This window comes from Bufo bufo, chromosome 3, assembly GCF_905171765.1.
Source record: "Bufo bufo chromosome 3, aBufBuf1.1, whole genome shotgun sequence".
Lineage (NCBI taxonomy): Eukaryota > Metazoa > Chordata > Amphibia > Anura > Bufonidae > Bufo > Bufo bufo.
Window position 1 is genome coordinate 439,520,062 of NC_053391.1, and position 16,094 is coordinate 439,536,155.

General features: G+C 47.1%; 1 protein-coding gene across 1 annotated transcript in view; it reads left to right on the plus strand.

Moving 5' to 3' along the window:
- The first annotated feature begins 9,589 nt into the window (after positions 1-9,589).
- The window catches only part of RNF149 (ring finger protein 149), a 61,368-nt gene continuing 54,863 nt past the window's right edge, over positions 9,590-16,094 (plus strand). The window contains exon 1 of the mRNA XM_040425024.1: positions 9,590-10,190. Coding sequence (XP_040280958.1) covers positions 9,761-10,190 — 430 coding nt within the window. The 5' untranslated portion in view covers positions 9,590-9,760. The remainder of the gene's footprint in view (positions 10,191-16,094) is intronic.

Below are 16,094 nucleotides of genomic sequence, written 5' to 3' on the forward strand. Positions count from 1 at the left end.
ATTTTCTGTCCGTTTTTTGCGGATCCGTTGTTCCTGAAAATGTTTCCGTATGTCATCCGTTTTTTGCGGATCCGCAAAAAAACGAAACATGTATAAATTTCAATAAGCAAATAAAGTTGTTTGGATTTCTTTAAAAAAAAAATAAAAAAAAATATTAAAATGTAATTTCCAGGAACGGATTCCGTATAAAACGGATGACATACGGAATGACATCTGTATGTCATCCGTTTTTTGCGGATCCATTGACTTTGTATTGTACCAGGATCCGATTTTTCAGGAAAAGAATAGGACATGTTTTATATTTAAACGGACATGCGGAACGGAACAACGGAAACATTGTGCTGTCTGTTTTTTTCCAGGACCTATTGAAAATGAATGGGTCCAGATCTGGTCCAGAAAAAACGGAACAGATCAGGAAAGAAAAAACGGACGTGTGAATGGACCCTTAGTCTGAACACTAGCACACAGGAATAGAGCAGCTGAGCAATCTGCCCACTGCTAGTCTCCTCCAGCACATACCCGCTGTGTGGAGAAAGAGCATGTTGCTATGTTGCTGAGGACGCTGTAGTGTCACCAGGGGAAATGGCTTAGCAGCGCGTCTCTTCCAGGGCGCAGTCACGGCGAAACTTTTCATCGCACATTCTGAACCACCCATAACTTTTTTGAAAGTTATGTTTCTGAAGCTGCATGTGGGGCAGGGGCTTATCTTTTGCGAGGCGATTTGAAGTTTTTGTTGATACCATTTTGGCAGGTGTATGATTTATTCATCACTTATTCAATTATTTTAAAAGAAGCGATAAAATGCCGAATTAGCCACCTTGATTTTTTTTTTTTCATTAAGCTATTTGTTGTATGGGATAAATATTGTTATAATTTAACCCCTTGGATACCATTTTATTTTTTGGCATTTGCATTTTTCTTCTCTGTCTTCACGGAGTCATAACTTTTTTACTTTTCCGTTCACATAGCTGTATGCAGGAAAAGTTGTATTTTCTAATGCCACCATTTAACAGCATGCAATGTAGTGGGAAGTGGGATGCGGTGATGCCTATGATGTTTATATTTTTTTATTATGCTTTGTTTTTTATTCTAGGGAAAGGGGGTGATTTAAGTACAGCAAGGAGTAGCAGGGGGTACGGGCAGGGCCGGTTTTAGACAAAATGTGGTCCTGGGCGAAATTAAAATTGGGGCCCCAAATTCTGAAGTACTGTATCAACAGTCACATTTATTCACTTGATGCAAGGGGAGAAGTCACCACCATGGCCCATGATTGGTTGCAGGCAGCGTCAAAATGGATGATGACATCCAGGGACCTAAACAGAGGTCGGAGAGCACCGGAGCAGAGAGCCAGTGTCAGGAAACAGGTAAGGCCCAGATCATTTCAGATATTTGGTCAGTTATTTCCACTAGTTATTATAAGCCCAAACCAGTAGTGAAGGCTACTCAGAGATAAGGTATAATGGAAAGATTTCCTCCTGTTCTGTGTTTTTGACTTGCATCTGGTTTTGGCTCCCAATAATTGATGAAAATAACTGAAGTGTGAACTCAGGCTCAGGGCTCATGCAGACGTCCTTTGCTCGTCTGCAATATGTGGGCACCGACCGTGTGACCCCCATCACGGATACGGATCCATTCACTTGAATGGGTCCGCAATCCAAAAGGAGCAGTGTGGAACGGAGGCACTATGGAGTACTTCCGTGGTGTTTATCTCCGTGTTCTATTTTTTTGTGGTGTGGACGGATCATGGACCCATTCAAGTTGAATGGTTCTGTTTCCGTCTGCGGCAACCGCATGGATGGTGCCCGTGCATTGGGGACCGCAAATTGCAGTTCCCAATGCACGGAACTGCCGGCACACGTTTGTGTGAATGAGCGTTGGACAGTGTGCTTCCCTTAGCAAGTTTGCCAGGAGACTTGCTTAAGGCCATGACGGATTTGGGCCAGATAAGATGCGGGTGAGTCGCGGGAAAATGCACGATTTTTCCGCGCGAGTGCAAAACATTTTTATGCGTTTTGCGCGCGCGTGAGAAAAATCAGCATGTTCGGTACCCAAACCCGAACTTCTTCACAGAAGTTCGGGTTTGGGTTCGGTGTTGTGTAGATTTTATTATTTTCCCTTATAACATGGTTAGAAGGGAAAATAATAGCATTCTTAATACAGAATGCATAGTAAAAAATAATAATAATAATTTAACTCACCTTAATCCACTTGTTCGCGCAGCCCGGCTTCTTTTCTTTCTTCTTCTTTGAGGAAAATAACCTGTGGTGACGTCACTGCGCTCATCACATGGTCCGTCACATGATCCATCACCATGGTGATGTATCATGTGAGGAGCGCAGTGACGTCACCACAGGTCCTTTTCCTCCTGGACAGCAAAGAAGAAGACAGAAGAGAAGTCGGGCTGCGTGAGCAAGTGGATGAGGTGAGTTAAAAATGTATTTATTTTTTTTAACCCCTCCAGCCCTATTTTACTAAGCATTCTGTATTCAGAATGCTATTATTTTCCCTTATAACCATGTTATAAGGGAAAATAATAATGATCGGGTCCCCATCCCGATCATCTCCTAGCAACCATGCGTGAAAACCGCACCGCATCCACACTTGCTTGCGATTTTCACGCAGCCTCATTCACTTCTATGGGGCCTGCGTTGCGTGAAAAACGCACAAAATAGAGCATGCTGCGATTTTCACGCAACGCACAAGTGATGTGTGAAAATCACCGCTCATGTGCACAGCCCCATAGAAATGAATGGGTCCGGATTCAGTGCGGGTGCAATGCGTTCACCTCACGCATTGCACCCGTGTGGAAATCTCGCCTGTGTGAAAGAGGCCTAACCCTCTTAAATAATCAGAAAACACCTGAAAATAGTCACCGTCGGGTGAACAGCCTGTCGGATTCGTCCTGCCGCTAGTGACCGTGTGCCTCCGGACTGCCGCTCCGTCCCCATTGACTATAATGGGGGCGGAGTTTCGGCGAGAGGCTGCCGGAATAAAACTACGACATGTCCGACATTTATTCCGGCAGTCTCTCACCGTGCCTCTGCACCGCCCCCCCATTGTAGTTAATGGGGACAGAGCGGCAGTCCGAGGGCACACGGTCCGTAGCGGCAGGACAGATCCGACAGGCTGTTCACCCGACGGAACAGCCTGCCCGAAGGTCCGTGCCACTAGTGTGAAAGAAGCTACCAGTGCTCTGTATATGGAGACAGCAGGGACATGGGGATAATTAATTTTCTGTATTGAAAGTAAAAAAGTAAATAACATATAGAAAGAAACATGAAAAAAAATATTAAAATGAAAGTCAAAAATGAAAAAAAGTGGATTTCTTTATTCACCCATTGAGTGTTGGGTGAATAAAGGAATACACTTGTTTCACTGTACAGGGAGTGCAGAATTATTAGGCAAGTTGTATTTTTGAGGATTAATTTTATTATTGAACAACAACCATGTTCTCAATGAACCCAAAAAACTCATTAATATCAAAGCTGAATATTTTTGGAAGTAGTTTTTAGTTTTAGCTATTTTAGGGGGATATCTGTGTGTGCAGGTGACTATTACTGTGCATAATTATTAGGCAACTTAACAAAAAACAAATATATACCCATTTCAATTATTTATTTTTACCAGTGAAACCAATATAACATCTCAACATTCACAAATATACATTTCTGACATTCAAAAACAAATCAGTGACCAATATAGCCACCTTTCTTTGCAAGGACACTCAAAAGCCTGCCATCCATGGATTCTGTCGTCAGTGTTTTGATCTGTTTACCATCAACATTGCGTGCAGCAGCAACCACAGCCTCCCAGACACTGTTCAGAGAGGTGTACTGTTTTCCCTCCTTGTAAATCTCACATTTGATGATGGACCACAGGTTCTCAATGGGGTTCAGATCAGGTGAACAAGGAGGCCATGTCATTAGATTTTCTTCTTTTATACCCTTTCTTGCCAGCCACGCTGTGGAGTACTTGGACGCGTGTGATGGAGCATTGTCTGCATGAAAATCATGTTTTTCTTGAAGGATGCAGACTTCTTCCTGTACCACTGCTTGAAGAAGGTGTCTTCCAGAAACTGGCATTAGGACTGGGAGTTGAGCTTGACTCCATCCTCAACCCGAAAAGGCCCCACAAGCTCATCTTTGATGATACCAGCCCAAACCAGTACTCCACCTCCACCTTGCTGGCGTCTGAATCGGACTGGAGCTCTCTGCCCTTTACCAATCCAGCCACGGGCCCATCCATCTGGCCCATCAAGACTCACTCTCATTTCATCAGTCCATAAAACCTTAGAAAAATCAGTCTTGAGATATTTCCTGGCCCAGTCTTGACGTTTCAGCTTGTGTGTCTTGTTCAGTGGTGGTCGTCTTTCAGCCTTTCTTACCTTGGCCATGTCTCTGAGTATTGCACACCTTGTGCTTTTGGGCACTCCAGTGATGTTGCAGCTCTGAAATATGGCCAAACTGGTGGCAAGTGGCATTTTGGCAGCTGCACGCTTGACTTTTCTCAGTTCATGGGCAGTTTTTTTGCGCCTTGGTTTTTCCACACGCTTCTTGCGACCCTGTTGACTATTTTGAATGAAACGCTTGATTGTTCGATGATCACGCTTCAGAAGCTTTGCAATTTTAAGAGTGCTGCATCCCTCTGCAAGATATCTCACTATTTTTGACTTTTCTGAGCCTGTCAAGTCCTTCTTTTGACCCATTTTGCCAAAGGAAAGGAAGTTGCCTAATAATTATGCACACCTAATATAGGGTGTTGATGTCATTAGACCACACCCCTTCTCATTACAGAGATGCACATCACCTAATATGCTTAATTGGTAGTAGGCTTTCGAGCCTATACAGCTTGGAGTAAGACAACATGCATAAAGAGGATGATGTGGTCAAAATACTCATTTGCCTAATAATTCTGCACGCAGTGTATGCTGCCTTTTTTCCATAATTTTAGCTAGATAGACAGAGAGATAGATAGGAGGTTGATACACTGCCTGTCCAAAAAAAAAAGTCGCCACATGGATTTAACTAAGCTATCAGGTATGAGCCTCCTATTGGATAATTACTGCATGAGCGATTATCTTTCAGCTGGCAACAAGTTATTTAACCCCAACTGGTGCAATGAGTTGTTTCTCATTTCTTAAACAAACATGTCGAAAGACACATCTCGTGGTCCTGGAAAAGATGTTAGTCTGTTTGAGAAGGGTCAAATCATTGGCATGCATCAAACAGAGAAAACATCTAAGGAGATTGCAGAAACTACTAAAATTGGGTTAAGAACTGTCTAACGCATTATTAAAAAACTGGAAGGATAGTGGGGACCTATCGTATTCGAGTAAGAAATGTGGCGGGGGAAAAATCCTGAATGATCGTGATTGCCGATCACTTAAATGTTTGGTGAAATCAAATCGAAGAAAAAGAACAGTAGAACTCAGGGCTATGTTTAATAGTGAAAGTAAGAGCATTTCCACACGCACAATGCGAAGGAAACTCAAGGGATTGGGACTGAACAGCTGTGTAGCCGTAAGAAAACCCCTAATCAGTGAGGCAAACCAGAAAAAAAGGCTTTTAATTTGCTAGGGAGCATAAAGATTGGACTCTGGAGCAATGGAAGAAGGTCATGTGGGCTGATCAGTCCAGATTTACCCTGTTCCAGAGTGCTGGGCGCATCAGGATAAGAGGCAGATGAAGTGATGCACCCATCATGCCTAGTGCCTACTGTACAAGCCTGTGGGGGGAGTGCTATGATCTGGGGTTGCTGCAGTTGGTCAGGTCTAGGTTCAGCAACAGTTTGGGCTCCAAGAATGAGGTCAGCTGACTACCTGAACATACTGAATGACCAGGTTATTCCATCAGTGGATGTTTTCTTTCCTGATGGCATGGGCATATTCCAAGATGACAATGCCAGGATTCATCAGGCTCAAATTGTGAAAGAGTGGTTCAGGAAGCATGAGACATCATTGTCACACATGGATTGGCCACCACAGAGTCCAGACCTTAACCCCATTGAGAATCTTTGGGATGTGCTGGAGAAGGCTTTGCGCAGCAGTCAGACTCTACCATCATCAATGCAAGATCTTGGTGAAAAATTCATGCAACACTGGATGGAAATAAATCTTGTGACATTGCAGAAGCTTATCGAAACAATGCCACAGCGAATGCGTGCCATAATCAAAGCTAAAGGCGGTCCAACAAAATATTAGAGTGTGTGACCTTTTTTTTTGGACAGGCAGTGTAGATAGATATGAGGTAGATAGAAAGATATAAGATAGTGAGAGAGAGAAGAGGGGGCGGGGCCAAGGTCTGCCTGATTGCTGTGTTGCCAGGAGACCATGGACCAGCGCTCCTTGCTGTGCTGTCTGTGCTCTTTTCAGGGGCAGCCACCAGCTCTCTTCCACATATGTCTGGGCAGCTCAGCAGGGGCCCCATTTAAGGATGGGGGCCCTGGGCAATTGCCCTGTTTGCCCCCCCTAACGCCGGCCCTGGGTACGGGGCTCTTGTTCTTGTGATTGGTGGGGGTCCCAGCGGTAGGACCCCCACCGATCTGATAGTTATACCCTATAATTATCTATTTATATTTTAATTCTGGGGATAAAGAGTGATTTGAATTTTTATATATTTTTTAAAACTTTTTTTTTACTTTTGTCTTTTAGCAGCCATAGGGGGCTAAAATATGCAATCTTCACTTTGCTTTTTGCTTACATTGCTGTGCTTTATCACTGCATTGTAAGCTCCATTTGCAGTTATCCTATGGAGCCCTGCCACCTACAGGCCTCCATAGTAACTGCATCACTGATACCCTGGGTTTCTTCAGAGAGATTCAGTGCATCAGAGAGAAGGAATGGCATGCCCCAATTGCCTCGCAGGGAAGCCGTTCCAGGCCCGGAAGCGGTTTCAGCTCTCCGATGTAGTGGTCACATTTGACATGGCAGCTGAGGGATTCAATTTCTGCACCGATGTTTAAAATGCAGAAACCTGGCGGCTATGGTGCCCGCTGTGCTTGAGAGCGGGTGCAATATTTAAAGTGAACGACGACGATCGTCTAATAGTTAATGAAAGCTACACAAAAGGTATGTTATCCCTGTTCTCCCCAGTTCCTACCTAGTGCTGTGAGTCACGCTGCAATCCAATTCATTTCTATGGCTACAGTGTGATCAAAGATCGGCGAGTAGCTCCAGCCTCACACGGGTTGGTTATTGGGAACAAACCTTCATACAAACACTCATTCCTGATAATCAGCCAATATAAAGGTGCCTAACGCTGAAATCTGGTGAAAGCATGGCACTCAAAAGAATCATTTCAGGGCAGGTAGTCCTATGAATCAGTATGGGGCCAAATGATCACAGCATGGTAATGCAGCTCTCACCTCCACTGATAGGCAGGCAATTATTGGCGACAGATCGTTCATTCTTAGAGATTACTTGCTCAGTCGGCACCTGTAAATGGGCCTTAAAACGGTGCAACGATTTCATAAAGGTGTCTATCCCTGCCAAGGAGGAAGCCATGCCCACTTGTCACACCACTTTTACAAACTTATATGCATGGCGCAAATAGTTAAAGGGGTTCTCCGGGAATGCTTTAAAATGTCCACCAGCAACCTATCCCTGAATGTGAACAGGGCTGGTTGCCACCACTCGCAGAGCTGCCAAGGGGTGAGAGGGCAGGGTTTCACTTTACATTAAGCTCTGGCACTTGCATATACTACATATTGGTGAGTGTTCCTGTCAAGCTGCTCAGCCATGATGGCATATCACAGGTAGGATCATACCATTGTCATCTATTGTAGAGGAGGGCGGTGTGTAGTAAGGCCTCACTCCCTCACCAGCTCTGGAAATAACAGAAAACAGTCCTGCTCATATTCTAGGACATGTTGCTAATGGCCATTTTAAAACATTCCGGGAGAACCCCTTCAAGGGTTCATTCACACGTCCGTATCTGTTTTGCGTAGCCGCAAAACACGGACACCGGCAATGTGCGTTCCGCATTTTGCGGACCGCACATCGCCGGCACTCTCATAGAAAATGCCTTTTCTAGTCTGCAAGTGAGGACAAGAATAGGACATGTGCTATTTTTTGGCGGAGCGGAAGTGCGGATCTGCAAATGCGGATGCAGACAGCACATTCCAGCCCCATTGAAAATGAATGGGTCCGCACCTGTTCCGCAAAATTGCGGAACGGATGCGGACCCATTTTGCGGACGTGTAAATGGACCCTTATTATACGTGTCCCACGGCAGATAAAACACAATTTTGTAGTGAAAAAAAGGGTCACTATATTAGGTCTTAGGCCGGTTTTACGTGCACCCTTGGGTATCATACTAGAGCCACTATGGCAATGACTGGACGTAGAGGCTTCCCATTAACAATGTTTAGGGACATCTAAGAATTGGTGAGAAATGTATGATCACTGGGAGTCCAACTGCTGGAATGCCCACCAGATAGGAGAACGGGGTCACCAAGCCCCTTGAGTGAGTAGAGTAGTGGCATACATGTCTGTACTGCCATGTACAGCTCAACTCACTCAAGAGGCGAATGAACTGGTGCCCGACCATGATCTAAGGGAATCCCAGCAGTGGAACCCCCAGTGATCACCTAGCCTCTGGATAAATGTAAATAAAGGGGTTATCCCACCCCTATAATAACCACCCGCAATGCCCGGGCCCCTTGTATGAATCGAACTTATTTGCTCCCTGTGGTTTGCGGCGATCGCAACATCAGGCAGTCTGCAGAGAAACTTGGCCTTGGGCACCAGTGGACATTTCAGCATGACAATGACTCAAAACACACAGAAAAAGTGGTGAAGAAATGGTTAGCAGACAACAACATTAACGTTTCGGAGTGGCCCAGCCAGAGTCCAGACTTGAATCCAATTGAGAATCTGTGGAGGGAGCTAAAGATCAGGGTAATGGCAGCAAGAAGACCCTCCAACCTGAAAGATTTGGAGCTCATTGCTAAAGATGAATGGACAAAAATACCCGTGGAGACCTGCAAAAAGCTGGTCTGCAATTATAGTCAACATTTCCACCTCATGTGGTCAAGCCCTTGAAGTGATTTAACCGCACAGCTCAGCCGAACCCTACGATGATGTACGTCTAGGTACGCCGGTACGTCTGGGTGTTGCGACCATAACTACGGCGGTGTGACAGCGGCTTCAGGCTCCATTCACGCTAGAGTCTCTGGAACAGATCAGCACAGAGGTTTTCTACTTCTCCACTAACTTCAATGGCTTCTTTACCTGATAGAATACTATAGCCGCCTACCAAATAAAACTAAACTCCCTTCCAATTTTCACCTCAGTCGGTATCAGGGATAGGGCACCAATGCTAAGTAACCAAATAATGAAGGGGGGGGGGATCACGTTCATATTGATGGAAAGGCTTCTCTCTGAAGAAGAGAGTAAGGTAGAGATGACCTCCAGTGTGAACAGCGCCTACATTCCCGCGCGGTTCCCTCCTCCGAGGTACCAGGCGGCTGTCTGCTAGCCCTGTGCCGCTGGCATGGAGCACACACTGCGGCCGCCGGGAGAAGCCGCGTCTGTGCACCGGGGAAGAGGAAGGGGAGGAGTCACCGGGATGAGGGAAGCAGGGGGAGGAGTCACCGGGGTGAGGGAAGCAGCAGGAGGAGGAGGAGGAGGAGGGCGGCTTGTACCTGTGCGAGCATAACACTCACAGCTTGGACCGGCGGAGGCTGCGGGCAGTCAGTGCTAGAGGACGAGCAAGGTGCCCGGAGTACAAGGGGTCAATGCCCGCTGCCAGGTGCTGAGAGGATGCGGAGCTGGCTGTGCGCGCTCTCCCTGCTGTGCGCCCTGCACCCCGGCTCCTCCAGCCGCTCTCTGGAGTGGTTCACCGCACTGGTGCGCACGGAGTACACGGAGCCCCTCAGCAACACCACGGTGCTGGGCGCCGCCGAGAGCGGCCGCTATGGGGACAGCTCCCCCAAGGAGAGCGTCCAGGGCTTGGTGGGCTTCCCCCGGGATCCGGGGCAGCTGGAGGGCTGTCACCCCGACGTCCAGTACGCGGTGCCCGGCATGTCCGCCAGGGCCACGGAGGAGGGCGAGCCATGGATAGCTCTGGTGGCTCGGGGAGGCTGCACCTTCAAAGACAAAGTGGTGAACGCAGCCCGCAGGAGGGCATCGGCCGTGGTCATCTACAACGAGGCCAAACACGGCAACGGCACCTCCCCTATGGCACACATAGGTAAGTGGGGGGCTTGTCTGGTGCCAGCTGCATTGTGTACCTAGAGGTGCCCTTTCCACCTGCCTGTGGGGTCTGCTCTGTATTTGTAATGTCCCCTCTCCAGACATGTCAGCCTTAGGGCTCATTCACATGACCGTGGTTTGGTTCCTTAGGACCCATTCACTTCAATGATGGCACTCCGCGTGTTGTCCGCATCCGTTGCTCTGTTCCGTGGCCCCGCAAAAATGATGGGTCTGGTCCTATTCATGTCCGTTTTGCGGACAAGAATAGGCATTTCTATGAAGGGCCGTCCATTCTGCAAATTGCGGCGGGCACACAGGTGGCGTCGGTATTTTGCGGACCGCAAAATAGGGCACGTTCGTGTGAACAAGCCCTTAGTAACTACCCGCCTTCCCCATGTAGTGGGAGAATCTGTTCTTATGACTCTGTTGTGCCATTCCTCTATTCTTCCTGCTAGAAGTTTACAAATTCGTTTCCAGCAGTTTGCAGTAAAGGTACTGCTGGGTGTTACCAGCAGTGGATGTGTCTGACTCTGTCCAATCAGTGGTGCTGGTTTCACACCCCCAACTGGTAATACCCCTCTGTACCCTTACTGCAGACTGCTATCAATTCATTCATAACTTCTAGCGGGAATAATAAAGGAATGGCACAACATAGAGCCATAGGAATAGATGCTCCAGAATTGTTACTACATGGGGTATGCGTGTAGTTACTACAATAGATATGTCAGGATGGGTGACAGGTCCTCTTTAAAGGGACCATTTGCCATATTCAACCAATTATATGGCGCTGTCCGTCACGGTACAGCAATCGCCTGGCTCTAGGCCATTAACACTGTAATGTCTGGGCTCCCATTCACTGCTATGGCCGTCATGGCTTCAGCACGGCTCCAGCTGCTCGCTGCCATGAAAGGCTGAGGTTGGAATAATCCTTTAATGTAACATCTGGCCGTGACTCCAGCCCAGGCGGATGGTCGCACTTTGGATTCTCCTCGGGGAAACTGCATGCTTTTACATTAGCACCAAAGTGGTTGAGAATCTAAAAAAGCCTCGTCCGCACTGCTTAAAGTTAACCGCAATGGAATCCGCACGTAATATCAAGATATGCGATTCATATGTTTCTTCTGCACGTTTCACCCTTTAGGCCTCATGCACATGAACGTTGCTTTGTGGCTTGGATGACCCATTCACTTCAATGGCGCCACAAAAGATGCGGACAGCCGTCCGTGTGCTGTCCGCATCCGTTGCTCCGTAAAAAAAGAAATATAACCTGTCCTATTCTTGTCCGTGTTGCAGACAAGAATAGGCAGTTATATCAATGGCTGTCCGTGCCGTTCTGCAAACTGCCATCCGTGTTTTGTGGATCCGCAATTTGCGGACCGCAAAACACACAACGGTCGTGTGCATGAGGCCTTACAGAGGTGATATCTGTGACGCAATCCTCAAGCCATTCAGCAAATTTTGCCGCAGATTTTCACACCAAAATGCGCCAGCTGTCACCATACTCTAAAAGCCCATGTGCATTTTGGAAATGTGCGTTTGAAGTACTGGTAAAGGGGTCTTTATGCCACCTCGCCAATCAAGAGTGCTCGCGTTCTAACAGTAACTAAATCTCCCTCCGGGTTTATACTGCCCTGAGGGCAGTGGAAAGTATAGCGGACACTCTGAGAGCTCGCAGTCCTTGTATTTGTCCCTCCGCTGATTGACAGCTTTCTCCATATTGCTGTGCCTAGACTGAAAGGTGTAAATCGGCAGCAGGAGGACTGCTATCCTCATCCTCCCCAACTACTTGCAGTAGGCTGCTTTCAGGGCAGATACTGTGTTATAGAGGGAGACGTGCCGCCCAGTAATCGTAGTGAAGAATACCAGTCTGCTCCTGCCATGGTCCATAGTAATAGGATTGTGGAATATCACGAAGTCTATTCCACAATGGCTCTTCTTAATACTGCGTCACGCAGCTCGTCTCCGTTATGATGATGTGGAAATGCAATTCTTCAACATCTTTAATTCAACCAAATTCCTCTGACCTGCGGTTTACATACATAAACACCAAACCTATATCCCCATCTATAAACCCATATACACCATAGAATAGAACAATAATTATTTACCACCTATACTGCCCATAGACCATTATTAGCCCGCGTGGCACACACATCCGTATACAACTCTCTTCTGATCACTTTTTAAGAAAAATATGTTGGGAGATTTCCCCAAAGTGTGTCCCTTTAAAGAGGACCTGTCGACGCCCCTGACATGCCTGTTTTAATAGCGTCATGCGTTCCCCTATGTAATTACAATTCTTATGACTACGTATCATTCCTGCTGGAAGTTATGAATGTATTACGTACTAGCAGTGTGAAGTGAAGGTCCGGATGGTTATTTCCAGTTAGGGGTGTGTCCTGCACAATCCGACACTGTCCAGTCAGTACTGGCAGACTGTGCAGGGACATGCCCTCTACTGGTAACACCTTTCTGGACCTTACAGCCCAACAGGGTGAATGTGGCCTATGACTATTGTTTGCTCATGCTCTGGGAGGTTACCTGGCGCATGCGCGTGAAAAACCGATTGATCTATTCATTACAACTCTGTTCTGAAATGTGAGTCGGTGACGTCCGCGTGCACTTGTACAGCAAAGACTCCCCACATTCAGCAGGTCGGTTTGGGCTTGAGCAAAATAATGTCTGCTGTGATGTCGGAGTCTCTTTTTGTAGTGGTAAGAAGAACTGTGTGGACATAATGCAGTAAGGCGCTTTCACGGGGCAGATTTCCGGCCAGTATTTTGCATTACGCTGGGTTCAGACCTGAGCGTTCGCGATGGAGCGCTCTGTATGCGCGATTGTACCGGCGTTTACAATCGCGCATACAGAGACAAGCGAACGCCCATTGTCGCGCATTCCCGAAAGTCTATGTACGGGAACGCGCGACAAAACGCCCCAAAGAAGCTCAAAAACTTTTTTGAGCGTCGGGCGTTTTACAGCGCGTACGATCGCGCTGTAAAACGCCCAGGTGAGAACCATTCCCATAGGGAAGCATTGGTTTCTCCTTGTTGAGCGTTTTACAGCGCGTAGGAACACGCTGTAAAACGCTCAGGTGTGAACCCAGGGTTAGTATTTGGAGTTCAGGAGCCCGATCTGAACTGCTAAAAACTAGAAGGCTTCCTGCACACGTGGAAAAACCGCAGCGTAATCCAGTAAAGTGACAAATCTCATCCATGTTATGGGGACACTCCTGGTTTTGGCGTAAATTCTGGTGTAAAATACTGACCGAAATATTAGCGCATTGACTATAATGCGTTTGTATTTATTCCGCGGGCTGTCCGTTCTACACTCAGACAGCACGTGGATGTGACAATCGCTCATCTGAAAGAGTCCTAAAGGGGTCATTTACTAAAAACTGACGTTTTATATCCTCCTCTGCTCCCGGCGGATGTGCTTAAAGGGGTTTTCCTCATTATCAGACGGATGGGGCATGACTCCCAGCACCCCGCCGTCCGTAGCGCTCCTGCAAGCTGTCGACGTTGCAGCGGCGAGCAGGTGTAATGACTGCTCCTCTGCCCCATTCACTTAAACGTAACAACAATTGTTGTGTACCATTCAAGTGAACGGGGAGGGTGGAATTGTAATTGCACTGCCTCGATGCCGACGGTGAAGAGAGCGCAGCGCTCGCTTCGAACAGCTGATCGGCAGAGGATAGGCCATCAATATGGGGAATCGGGCACATCCCCTGGCAGCCCGTGCGCCTAGACTGAAATCTGCTTCAATCTCTAGGCGGGGTTGATTTCAATCCTCATTTACACCAGGAAACTGGCATAAACGTTAGTGACTTTACCGGTGCTGAATGCCTCGCCCACGCTGCTCCACGTTGCCAACGTCACACACACCTAAATTTAGGCGCCTAGGCGTTCAGAAAGTTGCAAAGCTGGGTCTGCGGCTTTTTTTACGCCAGTTTCTGGCCAAGGGGGCATAAGAAATGACCCCCCTAAGTGTTTCATGGCCTTCATATCATAGAAGGTGTGGAGTGTGGCTACAAGGTATGAACGATGCCACATAGGCTCTGTCCTGTATCCCCTTCTGAATTTACTGCTGAAACAGCTGACTGACCTCATAGCAAAGCTATGTCAGCGAGAAGGCCGTCTCCGCCATGTGTTTCATCTCTTCCCAGTTATTGTATGTTGCTAATAAAGACTCTTCTTCAGGACATGGTATAATTAGTGACAGAAGCGCACATTAGGACCACGCTGCAGAAGATCTGATAGACGGCATTACTGGTCATTGAGTCATGGGACGGAATAGGTGTCTCCTCTCATCTCTGCTCCTGTTTCTAGCTCTGCCACTGGATGAGCATCTTCTTTCCCTAACATTAGAGGTATAAAATAGGCTTTTTTCCAACCTGTGCTTGGAGTAATGTGCCTACCGATGCACCATAGGGTCTCTAGACCAGTGGTCCCCAGCCTTTTTCACACCAGGGACCCGTTTCATACAAGGAGGGGGGCAGAGATTAATCACGTATATAACAAAACACAATAACGTACGTATTAGAGAATATGTGGCCAACATTGCCAATAATATTTTTTAAAGGCCACATAATACCGCTACACCAGTGACCCAGTCATTAACAATCCCCACTCAGTGACTTACAAGTGATGACCCCCCCCCCAGTAGTGTCCTATGTAAATATAACCCCCCCAGTAGTGTCCTATGTAAATATAACCCCCCCCCCAGTAGTGTCCTTTGTAAATATAACCCCCCCCAGTAGTGTCCTTTGTAAATATAACCCCCCCAGTAGTGTCCTATGTAAATATAACCCCCCCAGTAGTGTCCTATGTAAATATAACCCCCCCAGTAGTGTCCTATGTAAATATAACCCCCCCAGTAGTGTCCTATGTAAATATAACCCCCCCAGTAGTGTCCTATGTAAATATAACCCCCCAGTAGTGTCCTATGTAAATATAACCCCCCCAGTAGTGTCCTATGTAAATATAACCCCCCCAGTAGTGTCCTATGTAAATATAACCCCCCCCCCAGTAGTGTCCTATGTAAATATAACCCCCCCAGTAGTGTCCTATGTAAATATAACCCCCCCCAGTAGTGTCCTATGTAAATATAACCCCCCCCAGTTGTGTCCTATGTAAATATAACCCCCCCCCCCCCCCAGTAGTGTCCTTTGTAAATATAACCCCCCCCAGTAGTGTCCTTTGTAAATATAACCCCCCCCAGTAGTGTCCTATGTAAATATAACCCCCCCAGTAGTGTCCTATGTAAATATAACCCCCCCCCAGTAGTGTCCTATGTAAATATAACCCCCCCCAGTAGTGTCCTATGTAAATATAACCCCCCCAGTAGTGTCCTATGTAAATATAACCCCCCCCAGTAGTGCCCTCTTTACATACAATGCCCCCCAGAAGTTGCCTCTTCACATACAATGCCCCCCAGTAGTTGCCTCTTCACACATATAATGGCCCCTAGTAGTGGCCTTTTTTTAATATAGGACCCCCCCAGTAGTGGTCTCCTTAATTATACCCCCCCCCCCCCCCGCCCCCTTTTCCAGTAGTGCCTCTTTAGATATGGTGCCCGCAGTAGTGTCCATAAACCAAATAAAAAAATTAAATAAAATACTCACCTCTCTCCTGCTGTCTGCCAGCATTGATCTTCTACCCTGCTGCTACTTCCTCCCTGGCCGCCTGTATTATGGCACAGGCGTTCTGCTCCGGATCTCTAGTGGCGTGATGGCGTTGTCATGCTGACTGTGACCATGTGCAGGAGGTCGTGATGATGTCATCACGACCACCTGTAAGTTAGTACTGCCTCATACGCCTCAGGCCTAGTGCACTTCAGCCTATGAGGCTAGACAGCGGGGCACAGGAACCAAAAGTTCCCGTCCCTGCCACTCAACAACACCGGC